We start from the raw sequence: 16,619 nt of genomic DNA on the forward strand, positions 1-16,619 counted from the left end.
AGATCTCTTATTAACCCTGTCTCTGTTCACCGACACTTGGATGTAACTGGAGCCAGATTAGCAACATGCTAAACATGCTAATGTTTTACTTTTAGCTGTGCGGTCTGTTGAGTGAGAGGTTCTGAGACCCTATGAAGAAGAAATGTAACAGAGATTCACATTCACAAATACTTTTCAACGTCAGACAGATTAGTTTTAATATGGACTTTTACAGGTCAAGTTTTTTCACATAATTTAGCTAAATAATAGAATTTGAATTGTTTGTAAAAGTTACATTTTTGTTTTATCCAGAATTTGAGAAATGCAAGAAAATGATGGCTTAATTTATTTAGTTATAATGAGGTAACAGACAGCTTTAAATCAGCCTGACAGCCTTATGAGATAAAACTACAGCTTTTTCAGTTCCGATACTGATATCGATTCTGATACTATGGCTATATGAATGTGCCAATTTCCGATATTAACTAATACCAGAGCAGAGAGTGAAAACAGCATTTATTTCCTTTATACTGAAACAAAATAAGACAAAGCTGATCCAAATGTGTTGTGGAGCTGTTAAGGTTGTATGTGCAAACAAGATATCAACAGAACTGATATTTGTCCGTATGGGATTGGTGTGTCCCTTGACAGAACATGAAACTTTACATTACACCATAGTAACTCACTCTATGTTGTGTTATTGTAGATCATTGAATTTGAAGTTTCTGTTCTGAATACATTGATTTGTTTGAGTAGCTCCATAAATAAGAACAGAGTCTGATGAATCTCTGCTCTTTTAAAGTAATTTTGAGTTGGTTTATAAAAAAAACAAAAAAAACAAACAAACATATCCCCAGTTGTACTTTGTGTATTTGTACTTTGAGGAAGAAGAGGAGCTGTGGAATTCCTTCGTTGGCCTCGTCAGCATTACTTTAGTCTTATCTGGTCCCTCTCAGACACAGAGGCCCCAGTACCACTCACCTAGACCTCTATGTACTCCTGTGTACTCACCCAGGCCTCTGTGTACTCCTGTGTACCCCTGTGTACTACTGTGCACTCCTGTGTACTACTGTGTACTAATGTGTACTCACCCAGACTTCTGTGTACTACTGTGTACTCACCCAGGTTTCTGTGTACTACTGTGTACTCCTGTGTACTACTGAGTACTTACCCGGGCCTCTGTGTTCTCCTGTGAACTCCTGTGTACTCACCCAGGCCTCTGTGTACTCATGTGTACTACTGTGTATGTACTACTGTGTATTCTCCCAGATCTCTGTGTACCCCTGGGTACTACTGTGTACTCACCCAGACCTCTGTGTACTCCTGTGTACTCCTGTGTTCTGACCCAGGCCTCTTTGTATTCCTGCGTACTACTGTGTACTCACCCAGACCTCTGTGTACTCCCTGTGCTCACACACATTAAGGTTTTATTTGACATAAACACAGTTCCTTTGCAGGGTTAGATCACTTTCTAAAACAAAGACACATTAACATGATGCTTGTTTTTATCAACATATTACTGTTCGAAAAGAAATAAAACAAAGGTTCAACAAAAGTTTTACATTTGATCAAATATTTATGTCATTCACGTGTATAAAGTGTTTTGTTGCTATAACAACAGTGCAAGTGTTTCATCACTCTAAAACCCTTGGCTAGAGCTGAAGTTCAAGGCTTTTGTAGAAGAATGGCGCCCTCTAGTGGCGATTTTTGTTACTGCCGCCTCTAAAGTTAATTTATGGAGAATATTGTCTTGCTGCAAACATTGAAACCAACAAAGATTTTTTTTTTTATCTCGTCTTGTCTGTCTGTCTTTACTCTATATTTTAAATGCAACTACATGTAAAAGTATTCTAAGTATTCAGAACATAGTATTCAGCTAAAGATGGCAGTTTAGATTTCAACAACAACAACAACAACAAACAACAACTACAACAAACAACAACAACAACAACAACAACAACAACAACAACAATAATAATAATAATAATAATAATAACAATAATAGTCTTATACAGTGTTTTTCCAGATGCTCAAACTCACAGTTTTGTGTATTCTTTATACTTTTACATATGTTTAAATGTAGTTTTTCAGTAATTGATGGTAAAACTGTAAATGGTCATGTTTTTCTGTAGCACTTTAGTCTCTGTCTTGTTATTAACTGATGCAGATATGGTTTATAAGTAAATAACATAAAGTGACAGTCCTGAGATTCCATATTTCCTGTTTACATGTGTCCAGGGTCTGAGGATCATCTTCAGTGACTCTTCTAGGTTGATTTTCCGAGTGAGCGGAAGTGGCGGAGGTTGTGGTTCCACTGTCCGAATTTATGCTGAGAGCTTTGAGCGGGACCCTGAGAGACATAGCCGCGAGACTCAGGTAGGCCTGTCACCTCAACGTACAGTATTTTGAACTTCGATATGACACTGAAGTAAATAGAGACAATAAACAATAATACTGAAACTCAGGTCCTTTCAAAGTGAACACACAGGACTGGAGTAATGAGGGGCATAATGAGGTTTTATCTGGTTTTAAAGTCCAGTGCTATAGAAGCAGTCCTCATTTGAACGAAGTAATACTGTTTAATTATGTTGTAGTGAACATTAGCAATAAAGAAGAAATACACAGGGTTTTTATCTTCAATATATATATATAACCCAGAAGACAAGCAGTGGGTATAACCTCCATCCAGTCCAACTGTATTTCTAATGCACTTCAAAGACTACACAGCTGACCGATGTGCAGTAGACAACAATTATAAAAGACAAAAAAAATAGTTACAGAATAGAGACATATAAAAACACAGTAGACACTGTAAAAGTCAGCAGTAATCACAATGAAATGCTAAAGAGAAAAGGTAAGAGCTGCTTTAAAAACAAAGTGACTCTGAGGGGCAGTGCATTCCACAGTTTTGGACCCGTAACAGCAAAAGGGCGCTCCTAAGCGTGTTCTTTTTGGGACCACTAGTGAGAAGTGACCTGCCCACCTGAGTCAGCATGCACCATAGACTATATATAAATGGACATAGCTAACCTGCTAGCCGCCACATTCCAAATAGGAACTGAGCATGAACACTCTTCCGGCTCTAATTCACTTTACATTGAAAAACAGTGGCCCCTCTCTCTGTAATTGCTGCTGTTAGGCTCGTCATTTTGGTCTGAAAATGTTTGTATTAATCGGCTCTACATAATCCTGGGATTTTTTGCTATTGTGTCCGTAAAATGTCACTGGTGCGGGCCGGTAGACTGTCCAGTGGGGCAACAACGGTCCAGGAAACAGGCGGAAGACACAATGAGGTCCCTGGACGGAAAGCTGTGTCCAGTGGAGCTGCGAGGGTCCCACCGAGGCGGCAGAGGACACAAAGAGGTCCCTGGACGGAGAATAGTGTCCAGCGGAGCTGCAACAGTCCTGACGAGGGGCAGAGGACACGAGGAGGTCCCTGGACGGGAAACGGTGTCCAGCGGAGCTACAACGGTCCAGGCGAGGGGCAGATGACACGAGAAGGTCCCTGGACGGGAAACGGTGTCCAGCGGAGCTGCAATGGTCCAGGCAAGGAGCTGATGACACGAGGAGGTCCCTGGACGGGAAACGGTGTCCAGCGGAGCTGCAACGGCCCAAGCAAGGGGCAGATGACACGAGGAGGTCCCTGGATGGGAAACGGTGTCCAGCGGAGCTACAACGGTCCAGGCAAGGAGCAGATGACACGAGGAGGTCCCTGGACGGGAAACGGTGTCCAGCGGAGCTACAACGGTCCAGACGAGGGGCAGATGACACAAGGAGGTCCCTGGACGTGAAATGGTGTCCAGCGGAGCTACAGACCAGGTCCAGACGAGGAGAGGACAGGTTGGGAGTGGACCGGTTGGTACAGGACAGCAAGCGGGGAACAGGCCCGTGATCAGGAGACAGACAGGTAAGCAGGGTGGGCAGGTTGTATGGTCCAATGAACCCCGAGTCTGCTTGGTCCATTGTGGTGAGATCGTTCTGTCGTAACGGTGGGTGTAGCGGACCAAGGGATGCAGACTCGGGGCAGATTTACGGTGTTTATTGACAAAAGGTGCAGAAGACAGATCAGACAGTACACTTATCACACATGGGGACAGGGAGCGGGAGGCAGACCAGATGGGCGTAGGGCAGAGCGGGCAAGAGACATCCAGGGCCGGAGCACGACAGGAACACAGGAACAGGTGAGGACACGCAGACGATCTCGCCCTGAGTGTCTTCTCCCAGCTCTTCTTATCCACGGCAGGTGTGGTGATTAGCCAGATGGACAGCAGGTGCGCGTGGGAGGAGCTGAGAGCTCCGCCCAGCTCCAGGTACAGACAGCTGAAGGAAGGGGAAGAGCACACAGGGAGACAGAACAGGAACAGAAATACCCACATCATGACAAATGTATGGTGCAGAGCCAGTTACTACAAAGCACAGACAACCTACCTCAGACTCTATCACAAATGCACTGTATGTGGACAATAAAAATTATGTTCTTGGTATCATGAAAAGGCAGAATGAAATCACAACTTTGCTAATACAACAACAATGCCTCACAGCTCTGCCAAAGAGAGAGATCCTTGTATTTGACAACAATCCTCTAAAATACGACACATTCGTAAAAGCATTTGAAAATGGAGCAGAGAGGAATACGTCAGATGATTCTGATCATTTGTACTTCCTGGGCTATGCCAAAGGACTAGTCAGGAAATCCAGAAGTTGGCTATGCAAAAGCTCAGACTTTATTAAAGTAACAGTTGGGTGATAAGCAAAAGGTAGCGTCTTGTTAGATGGACAAAACTCTGTCACGGCCTCCCATTAAAGGTGAGGATGTAAAGATGCAGGACTACAGCCTGTTTTTAGGGGAATGCTGCAATGCTATGGAGGATATACAGTATCTTCATGACTTGCACATGCCTTCTAACATGTTGAACATCATACAGAAGCTGCCCTATAAGTTCAGAGACAGGTGGTGGAGCCACACCTGCGAGCTCCATGAACAGCAGAAATGGAGAGCTCAATTCTAAGATATTGCTGACTTCTTTGAGAAACAAGTGTGCATACTCACTGATCCAATCTTTGGAAACATCCAAGATCCTCCTGTATTAAGCAAGCTAAACAAACACAAGCCACAACTTCGATCTAAAGGTGCCAGCTTTGCCACCACAGTTGGTCCAGCAGAGAATAAGCCTCGGTCTACAAGAAAAGAAAAGGAAATAAAGACACCTGGAAGTAATGTTTGCATTTGTTGTGGAGCAGGACATACACTGGCATACACTGGCTAATTGTGCACAGCTGGGAAAAATGGCACACGAGAAAGGGATGGACTTCCTGATGAAGAACGGCATCTGCTTTAGTTGTTTGTGCATCCCACATCCCACTGTCCTCCACAGAGAGTGCCGAGCAGACTGAGAAGAGCATGGAGGCTTGCGTTATGCAGGTGTTGAGTGGTCTTACAGGGGTTGGAGACCAAGACTGCAAGCTACCTATCGTTCTAGTGCAAGTTAAGTCCAAAATGGGAAGCAAAATAATCAACACATTTGCATTCTTAGACCAAGGAAGCACTGCAGTGTTTTGCAACGAGAGCCTCCTACACAAACCCAACATGACTAGAAGAAATGGGTATATTCTTCTATGGACCATGGGCCAAGAAAAGGTTGTAAACAGCAACATGGTGTCTGGGCTGGAGTTTCTGGCATTAGATGGAGAAGAGTTCCTCGAGTTGCCCAAAGTGTGCACATAGGTGTCCATGCCAGTGTATAAAGGAAATATCCCAAAAAAAGCAATATTAAGAAATGGCCTCATTTGAGAGAAATTGATTTGCCACACAACAATGCAAGCCCTTGATGGGAACCAATGTGCCAAAAGCTCTGGAGCCATTAAAGGTGGTTTGTAGTGTGGACGGAGGATCATTTGCCACAAGAACGATGCTGGGATGGACAGTAAATGGACCACTGGGAGGAGGCAGTGGAGAGACGGACAGTGAACAGCGAAACATAACTGTTAATCGTGTTTCTGTTGTTCAGTTAGATGAGTTATGGCAGCAGCAGTTTACAAATGACTTTCCTGAGACCTGTCTGGATGAATTTATGGGACAGCTCCACCTGCTGGTAAACTACAAAGTGAGGAGGTGTCTGAAGCCGCCTCACTTTGGAGAAGTCTTCACAGCCCAACTGCATCATTTCTGTGATGTCAGAGAGCGGATACGGAACCATAATTTACCTGCTGTTAAAGAACAAGAATTCTGAACAACACACTGCATCTGTGATGGGAAAGTTGGGAGTTGCACCCCTCAAATCTGTGACCCTTCCAAGGATGGAGCTTATAGCTTCAACTATGGCTAGCCACATGGATGTGCTTTGTAAAAAATGAGCTTCAGCTGAATTTTATGGACAGACAGTGAGTCATTGTTGAAATACATCCAAAATGAAACGTCATGATACAAAGTGTTTGTGGCAAACCGGGTCTCACAAATCCTTAAGGCATCCAGCGCTGCACAATGGAGATATGTGGACACTGAGAGTAATCCTACAGACATGGTCTCTAGGGGTTTGAAAGCTGAAACACTAATCAAGTATGCTACATGGCTGTCAGACCCTCACTTCTTGTTACAGCCAGAAAGTCAGTGTCCTGAGAGTCCACAGAACATTGGTCAGCTTTCCCCTGAAGATCCTGAGGTGAAGAAAATGATTTCAGCAAATGCTGTACAGACAAAGGAAGAACCAGTGTCTCACCTGATTCAGTACTTATCCAATTGGACATGCATTAAGAAGTCAGTGGCCTGGATTCTGAGGTTTAAAGAGTGGCTTCTGAAAAGGAGAGAGTTAAACTTTGGCTTGGCACAGTCTGATCTCACAAAGGAGCAGCAGGAGCACACAGTGGAAGAGGATATGCAAAGGTATAAGAGGACAAAGGTGGATTTCAGTCTTGCTGTTGAGGATTTGCCAGCTGAAGACTTACACCGAGGAGCTGGTCAGTCTGGATAAAGGGCAGGCAGTCATCTCAAAGTCTAGTCATCTCCGCAAGCTCTGCCCACAGCTGCAAGATGGAGGTTGATGGCAGACTCAGTAATTCGTCTATGCCTATGGAGGTAAAACACCCCATAATACTGCCTAAAAATCTGCATATTTCAGAGCTTCTTCTTCGACACATTCACCAGGAGGTGGGCCATGGTGGTTGCAACCATATGTTGTCCAAGTTGAGGGAACAATACTGGATAACTGGTGTGAGTACTGCGACAAGAAAAGTACCATAGAGTGCATCATCTGTCGCCGACTGAATGCAGTGCCAGCACACCACCAACACATGGCAGACTTGCAATGTGACAGAATCGTGCCTGATGAATCACCATTCACTCACGTGGGTGTTGACTATTTCGGCTCCTTCAAAGTAAAGAGCAGGAAGAGCTTGGTGAAGAGATATTGTGTAATTTTCACATGTCTGGCTATCAGAGCAGTTCATATTGAAATTGCACAGTCATTGGAAACTGACTCGTTTATCAGTGCACTAATAATATTCATTCCCAGAAGAAGACAAGTCAGGGAGTTTCGTTCTGACAATGGCACTAACTTTACAGGGAAGAGAACAGCTATTGAGCAGTGGAACCAGGTGCAGATTAGTGATGTCATGCTGCAATGAGGAATAAAATGGAGCTGCAACACTCCAGCTGGCTCACATCACGGAGGGGCATGGCAGTGCCTCATAAGATATGTCCGCGCCTCATAAGATATGTCTGCAAAATCTTAATTCCACTTTAAGAGTGCAAAGTCTGGATGAAGAAGGCTTACACACAGTGCTTTGCGAGGCTGAGGCCATTATAAACAGCAAAGTAATCACAAAGGCTTCCTTGGATGTGAATGACCTCGAAGCGTTGACTCCTAACCACCTGCTGTTATTAAAGACCTCGCCATCCTTGCCACCAGATGTGTTTGAGCCCATGGACATGTACGTTAACAGGAGGTGGAAGAAATATATGACTGATTTATTTTGGAAAAGATCGGTGAAGGAATACTTGCCTCAGTTGCAAGAACAACAACAATGAATAGGTGCAAAAAGAAACTTGGCAGTGGGAGACCTTGTTCTCATCATGGACAGCACAGCGCAGAGCTTTCCAGACAAAAGAGGATTATTTTGTCGGGTGCAGATAAAAACAATGGCTAGCTGTCTGGACCAGCCCTTAACAAAGCTGTCTGCTGCAGGAGGCTGAGGCTGGCTAAGGACGTGCTGGCCTCAGTAGCATTCTTCATTTTACCTTTTCCAACTTGCCTTTTGCATGGCTGGTTTTTTGTGAATTACTCTTTTTGTGCTTTTGGACTCAGGACTTTGGACTTGGATCAGTTTGACTGTAAACTTGCTATATGGGTTTGGACACTTACCCATGAACATTGTGCAGAGTGAATCATTACAGGTGGACATTTAAGTGTAAGCATCATCAACATTGCTTCTACATGTTATGTCTCCTGTTTGTACAACCCCAATTCCAATGAAGTTGGGACGCTGGTAAAGATACGGAACACAATGACTTGCAAATCCTTTTCATATTGAACTGAATAAACTACAAAGACATAATATTTAATGTTCAAACTGATAAACTTTATTGTTTTTATGCAAATATTCACTCATTTTCAATTTGATGTCTGCAACACGTTCCAATAAAGTTGGGACAGGGGCATTTTACCATTGTGCTACGTCACCTTTCCTTTTAACAACAATCAACAAGCGTTTGGAAACTGAGGACACTAATTGTTGAAGCTTTGCAAGAGGAATCCTTTCCCATTCTAGCTGAACGTAAAAAGCTTACCTCATTTACCAATAGAAGACCATAAATAAACATCAAAAAAGCAGACAAGAGTTAAGTACATCTGTATGTTTCATTAATTTCTCTGTGTAACCTGGTACTTAGGGTCAATCTTGAATGGACATGTGATGAACGTGAAGCTGACAGCTGACAGCTAGTACCTGCAAACAAGAAACAGCAAAAGAATATACAATCTTAAAATTTTGGTAGTATAGTATTTGCTAGTAAATAAATATAATGAATCATAACCATAGACAATGTTAAGCTCTTTATAGTTAAGTGGGTGGCTCTTATTATTATTATTATTATTATTATTATTTATTTGTATAATCTATAACGCTGTTTTCACACAAATACAATGACAGTAGACTTTGCAGTAGCAAGAATAGATAACTCAAAATGATTCACACATTTCTAAGCTACTTTTAATTGCCAATACCTGAATACAAAATAAGTTATTATTATTATTGCATCCAGAAGTATTAATATTTAGATCTGCTAACCGAAGACAGATGGACAGGCACTCCACAGCTGGAATCGAGCGCCTATAATTGGTGTCCTGGGACATTATCCGCGCACCAATGCAGGACAGCAAGGTCATCGAACTGGGCTTGGGACAGACGAAAGTACCACTGAAAACGGTGGTCATCCAGACGGAGCTCCTGAAGCAAATGATGAAACTCACCAAACTCGTTGCCGCCGAGCCGATCACGTCCGTTGATGACGTTTATGCAATAAATACACCAAAGACACTCTCTCAACCAGGTCTGCCATTGTACACAAAAAGACCAGGAAAACACTCGCAGACTCACGTCTTGGTCAGAGGCTTCTGCCCTCAAATGCAAAGATGTCCAACTAGAGGCGTCCAGCATGTTCTTGACTCCCCGGTGTGAACGCACCATTAGACTGCTTGAACCTACCTGAAAATCGCCCCATCCTTGCTTTGAATGACTGAATGACACTCACCTGTTTCCATTTAACCTGTTCACCTGTGGAATGTTCCAAACAGATGTTTTTTGAGCATTCCTCAACTTTCCCATTCTTTTGGTGCCCCTGTCCCAGCTTTATTTGAACGTGTTGTAGGCATCAGATTGAAAATGAGTGAATATTTGCATAAAGTTTTCACACAGGTCAGCTCAGTCTTCACACAGGTCAGATCAGTTTCCACACAGGTCAGATCTGTTTTCTCACTGGTCAGATCAGTTTCCACACTGGTTAGATCAGTTTTCACACGGGTCAGATCAGTTTTCACACAGGTCAGATCAGTTTCCACACAGGTCAAATCAGTTTTCACACAACTCAGATTGGTTTTCACACAGGACTCATCAGTTTTAGTCAGATCAGTTTTCTCGCAGGTCAGACCAGTTTTCACACAGGTCAGATCAGTTTTCTCACTGGTCAGACCAATTTCTACACAGCTCAGATCAGTTTTCACACTGGTCAGGTCAGGCTTCAAACACGTCAGATTAGTTTTCACGCAGGTCAGCTCAGTCTTCACACTGGTCAGATCAGTTTCCACACAGGTGAAATCAGTTTTCACACAAGTCAGATTGGTTTTCACATAGGACTGATCAGTTTTCATCAGATCAGTTTTCATGCAGGTCAGATCAGTTTTCAAACAGGTCAGATCAGTTTCCACACAGCTCAGATCAGTTTTCACACAGGTCAGATCACTTTCCACACAAGATCAGTTTCCGTCAGATCAGTTTTCATACAGGTCAGATCAAACTTCACACAGGTCAGATCAGTTTTCGTCAGATCAGTTTTCACGTAGGTCAGCTCAGTCTTCATACAGGTTACATCAGTTTTCACACAAGCCAGATCAGTTTTCATCAGATCAGTTTTCATGCAGGTCAAATTATATTTCACACAGGTCAGATCAGTTTTTGTCAGATCAGTTTTCACGCAGGTCAGATCAGTTTCCATATAGGTCAGATCAGTTTTCACGCAGGTCAGATCAGTCTTCACACAGGTCAGATCAGTTTTCATCACATCAGTTTTCACACAAGTCAGATCAGTTTTCATGTAGGTCAGATCAGTTTTCACGCAGGTTAGATAATTTTCCACGCAGGTCAGATAATTTTCCACGCAGGTCAGATCGGTTTTCACACAGGTCAGAAAAGTTCCCAAACACAAGTCAGACCATGTCCACTTACTGTTTATGAGTGAACTATTATATCTCCCTAGGGAGGCGTCCAGGAGGCATCCTGAGCAGATGCCCGAGCCACCTCAACTGGTTCCTCTCGACGTGTAGGAGCAGCGGCTCTACTCCGAGCTCCTCCCGTGTGACCGAGCTCCTCACCCTATCCCTAAGGGTGCGCCCGGCCACCCTGCGGAGGAAACCCATTTCAGCCGCTTGTATCCGCGAACTTGTCCTTTCGGTCATTACCCAGAGCTCATAGGTGAGGGTAGGAACGTAGACTGACCGGTAAATCGAGAGCTTTGCCTTTAGGCTCAGCTTCTTCTTTACCACAACGGACCGATACAGCGACCGCATCACTGCAGACGCTGCACCGATCCGCCTGTCAATCTCACGCTTCATCCTTCCCTCACTCGTGAACAAGACCCCGAGATACTTGAACTCCTCTACTTGAGGCAGAGACTCACCACCCACCCGGAGAGGGCAAACCACCTTTTTCCGGTCGAGAACCATGGCCTCGGATTTGGAGGAGCTGATTCTCATCCCAGCCGCTTCACATTCAGCTGCAAACCACCCCAGTGCCTGCTGCAGGTCCTGGCTCGAAGAAGCCATCAGGACAACATCATCTGCAAACAGCAGAGATGAAATCCTGTGGTTCCCAAACCAGACCCCCTTCGGCCCCTGGCTGCGCCTAGAAATTCTGTCCATAAATATAATGAACAGAACCGGTGACAAAGGGCAGCCCTGACGGAGTCCAACATGCACCGGGAACAGGTCTGAGTTACTGCCGGCAATGCGAACACAGCTCCTGCTCCGGTCATACAGGGACCGGACAGCCCTTAGCAAAGAGCATCGGACCCCATACTCCCAGAGCACCCCCCAAAGGACACTGTGAGGGACACAGTCGAATGCCTTCTCCAGATCCACAAAACACATGTGGACTGGTTGGGCATACTCCCATGAGCCCTTGAGGACCCGATGGAGAGTATAGAGCTGGTCCAGTGTTCCGTGACCAGGACGAAAACCACACTGCTCCTCCTGAATCTGAGGTTCGACTATCGGTCGGATTCTCCTCTTCAGTACCCTGGAATAGACCTTACCAGGAAGGCTGAGGAGTGTGATTCCCCTGTAATTGGAACACACCCTCCGGTCCCCCTTCTTATACAGAGGGACCACCACCCCGGTCTGCCATTCCACAGGTACTGCCCCCGACTGCCACGCGATGTTGCAGAGACGTGTCAGCCAAGACAGCCCCACAACATCCAGAGACTTGAGGTACTCAGGACGGATCTCGTCCACCCCTGGAGCCTTGCCACCGAGGAGCTTGCCAACCACCTCAGTGACTTCAGCCAGGGTGATGGACGAGTCCGCCTCCGGGTCCCCAGTTTCTGCTTCCTCCTCAGAAGACGTGACAGTGGGATTGAGGAGATCCTCAAAGTATTCCTTCCACCGCCCGACAACATCCCCAGTCAAGGTCAGCAGCTCTCCACCCGCACTGTAAACAGTGTTGGTGAAGCACTGCTTCCCCCTCCTGAGGCGTCGGACGGTTTGCCAGAATCTCTTTGAGGCCATCCGATAGTCCTCCTCCATGGCCTCCCCGAACTCCTCCCAACCCTGAGTTTTTGCCTCTGTGACTGCCCGAGCCGCGGCACGCTTGGCCCGCCTGGCCCGCCGGTACTCATCAGTTGCCTCAGGAGTCCCACAAGCCAACAAGGCTCGATAGGACTTCTTCTTCAGCTTGACAGCATCCCTTACTTCCGGTGTCCACCACCGGGTTCGGGGATTGCCACCACGACAATCACCGCAGACCTTACGACCACAACTACGAGCAGCCGCATCGACAATAGAGGTGGAGAACATGGCCCACTCAGAGTCCATGTCCCCAGCCTCCCCCGGGATCAGGGAGAAGCTCTCCCGGAGGTGGGAGTTGAAGACGTTCCCAGCAGACCCTCACGATGCGCTTGGGCCTGCCAGGTCTGTCCGGCTTCCTCCTCTGCCAGCGGATCCAACTCACTACCAGGTGGTGATCAGTTGACAGCTCAGCCCCTCTCTTCACCCAAGTGTCCAAGACACGCGGTCGGAGATCAGATGACACGACAACAAAGTCGATCATCGACCTCCGACCTAGAGTGTCCTGGTGCCACGTGCACCGATGGACACCCTTGTGCTCGAACATGGTGTTTGTTATGGACAAACTGTGACTAGCACAGAAGTCCAATAACAAAACACCACTTGGGTTCAGATCGGGGAGGCCATTCCTCCCAATCACGCCCCTCCAAGTGTCACTGTCATTACCCACATGGGTATTGAAGTCCCCCAGGAGAACAACGGAGTCCCCGGTTGGTGCACTGTCTAGTACCCCTCCCAGGGACTCCAAGAAGGCCGGGTACTCCACACTGCTGTTTGGTCCGTAGGCCGACACAACAGTGAGAGACCTGTCCCCGACCCGAAGGCGCAGGGACGCGACCCTCTCGTTCACCGGGGTGAACTCCAACACGTGGTGGCTGAGCTGTGGGGCAATGAGCAAGCCCACACCAGCTCGCCGCCGCTACCCACGGGTAACGCCAGAGAAATGGAGAGTCCAACCCCTCTCAAGGAGTTGGGTTCCAGAGCCCAAGCTGTGCGTGGAGGTGAGGCCGACTATATCTAGCCGGTAATGCTCAACCTCCCGCACAAGCTCAGGCTCCTTTCCCCCCAGCGAGGTGACATTCCATGTGCCCAGAGCTAGTCTCCATGTCCGGAGATCCGGTCGTCGAGGTCCCCGCCTTCGACTGCCACCCAGATCTCTCTGCACCCACCCCTCATGGCTCCTCTCGCAGGTGATGGGTCCACGGGAGGACGGCCCCACGTCATTCCTTCGGGCTGGGCCCGGCCGGGCCCCGTGGGGAAAGGCCCAGCCACCAGGCGCTCGCTGCCGAGCACCCACCCCAGGCCTGGCTCCAGGGTGGGGCCCCGGTAATGCCAGTCTGGGCGGCATAAACGGCCTCGTTGTATCACAGTGTTCCACAGTATGTAATTAAACTTATCAGTCTCCATGGAGAGATTCAATTCTGGGTGGAGTATAGGGCTGCACTAACTCCCTCTAATAAAGAGGACCCACAGAGTACAGACTGAGGACCCATAGAGTGAACCAATTTAACCCTTTAAGGACTGAGCACACTATGGGCCAGTATAGGTCACCTAGACTTTTAGATTTTTGTTAGCCATAAAAATCATATTAAAGGAAGTATCAGAATTTACTGCATTTTTTCACACATCTACTTCTATTTTTCACTTTCATGCATATTTTTTCTTTTACGCATCGAATAAATGACTGGGAAAATCTTTTTCTCTTTCAGGTGGTGTTGGGGCCTCTTATCGCCATCGCTCTGAAAATCTCCAACATCCACGAACGAACGGGACGCCGAGGCCCCAATGTGATCACATGAACAACCAGCTACAAGGCATTAGCATCTGCAGTACTGGGCACAACAATGTACTTATTATGAACATCTGACAGTTTTGCTTTATACATATTCAGCTAACAGGAGGCACTAAAGTCACTGCACTGCTAAAAGTGGCTTGAGTTCAGGATATTCCTTTTGTTTTGAGTAGCACAGATTAAGTTGGTTAAAATATTTGGAGTTGTATTAAGTTGTTTCAATTTGACCATTCTTACAGAGGGGTTATTTTAATTCTATGGGGTATTAAAGAGGGAATATTTTAGTTCTATGGGGTATTAACAAGAGGGTATTTTACTTCTATGGGGTATTAAAGAGGGATAATTTATTTCTATGGGTTATTAAAGAGGAAGTATTTTACTTCCACTGGGTATTAAAGGGGGTATTTTACTTCTACGGGGTATTAACTATATCACGTAACATATTGAGATCACCATGTTCCCTTTCATTGTTTTGAAAAAGCTATTCTTGCCCAAAACAATATATTAACAATTTTATTAGTTTCACTTTCATTTTTGATGCTCTGAGTTCCCACCTCTATGCTTTCCGTGCTAAGTCACTTCATCTTCAGAGGGCTATCTCAACACATCAGCGTGCATCCCACTAATTAAACTACTGCACATCACATGGAGAAAGCGAAAAAAAAAAAAGAAGATTTTGCATAACACCCCCTCTTTAATTTCAAGAAAAAATGTACACCATGTAGGTTTGTTTTTGTGGTGGAGGATCTGCTCACAATAACAATTCATGTATTGAAAGGTAAGTGAATAAATGCAAGAAAGACCATACTGTGGAACATTCCAGGCAAAGCAAAACATCTCCATGAAGACAAGCAGGTTCCGACATTCCACCAGAAAAGTAACACACTGCACTTTTGAAAGATCAACTGAATAAGTAAAAAATAATAATTTTACCAACAGATAAAAAACAGCTCAAAACAGAAAAATGTCCTGATTTCAAATCATTGTAACCCACGTTCGTCTATAATGAAAATATTTATTTTATCATGTGCACAAGAAAAATACAGTTTGATTTTTATAGAACTAATAATTTCATTAATAACTACAGACTGTATATATAAATGGACATAGCTAACCTGCTAGTCACCACGTTCCAAACAGGAAGTGATCATGGGCACTCTTCTGGCTCCATCGACTCTGTGGCCCCTCTCTCTGCAACTGCTGCGGTCAACATGTATGTCTTAAAATGTTTGCATTAACCCACCCTACAAGATTTCACTATTGCGCCCATAAATTAAGATATGAACATATGAATAGACAAATCAGATGCCTTTTTTCCCCAAAGTCACTCTCACGCTCGCTTCATGCTAAACCAGCAATGCGAGGGGAAGGGGCGTTCCCTTCAACAGCCTCGCTCTGGATTGGCTCTTTGGTTGTTGTGAGAACACCTGTATTTATGTATGAAAAAGCAATACTTTTAGTATTAAGAAGACCCACGTAGGCCGTAGTAAGTAATTTCAGTAATGAGGTCACGTTTCAAGTGTTTCATTTGTTCTTCTGCCAGGAAAACTGTAACCGTTCCTGTTCCTTTGATCATAATATATATATATATATATATATATATATATATATATATAATATTTCTATGTATTAAAAGTAAACCATGACCTGTTTAGTCTCTGCACATCTACAGTAAATGAGCTGATATGAAAATGTCGTAACGGTAGGTACAGGTGCGGACCAAAGGATGCAGACCCGGGGCAAGTTTACGGTGTTTATTTACAATAGTGCAGAATTTATAGTAAATAGTTCATAGATCACAAACGGGGACAGGGAGCGGGAGGCAGGCCAGACGGGTGTAGTCCAGAGCGGGCAGGAGACAGCCAGGGCTGAAGCACGACAGGACAAGATGCGGAACCAGGAAGGACCGAGCAGGAGTAATCCAGTAAGCGGAAGCCAGGGCAGGTGACGGGAAACAAGCCGGAGACCAAGACAGGACAGGAGGCGAAGACAAAGGGTGGGCTGTTCCGGAGCTGGAGCGCAGAGTCAGGAGCGGGAACGAGCGAGAGAGCAGGAACCTGAGGAGTAGAAGAAATCCGGTAAGAGGCAAGCAGGCAGGCAACAAGAATACAAAAACAGAGCTGGCGCATTCACGTTAAACACGTGGAGGGTCTGGCGACGAGTGTCTTCTGCCGAGCCCTCATATACTCCGCAGCAGGTGGCGGTGATTACGCTGATGCGCTCCAGGTGCGCACGGGAGGCGTAGGAACTCTGCCCAGCTCCGGAATCAGGCAGGTAGAGGAGGGGGAGAGCACACAGGG

The 16,619-nt window shown here is 45.5% G+C and overlaps 1 protein-coding gene across 1 annotated transcript in view; it reads left to right on the plus strand.

Moving 5' to 3' along the window:
• pgm5 (phosphoglucomutase 5) overlaps nt 1-15,864 on the plus strand; it is an 86,424-nt gene extending 70,560 nt beyond the window's left edge. The window contains exons 10-11 of the mRNA XM_033972655.2: nt 2,218-2,355; nt 14,237-15,864. Of these exons, the coding sequence (XP_033828546.1) occupies nt 2,218-2,355; nt 14,237-14,326 (228 nt within the window). The 3' untranslated portion in view covers nt 14,327-15,864. The remainder of the gene's footprint in view (nt 1-2,217; nt 2,356-14,236) is intronic.
• Nucleotides 15,865-16,619: the final 755 nt, after the last annotated feature.

The sequence above is a fragment of the Periophthalmus magnuspinnatus genome, chromosome 9 (genome assembly GCF_009829125.3).
Source record: "Periophthalmus magnuspinnatus isolate fPerMag1 chromosome 9, fPerMag1.2.pri, whole genome shotgun sequence".
Taxonomy (NCBI): domain Eukaryota; kingdom Metazoa; phylum Chordata; class Actinopteri; order Gobiiformes; family Gobiidae; genus Periophthalmus; species Periophthalmus magnuspinnatus.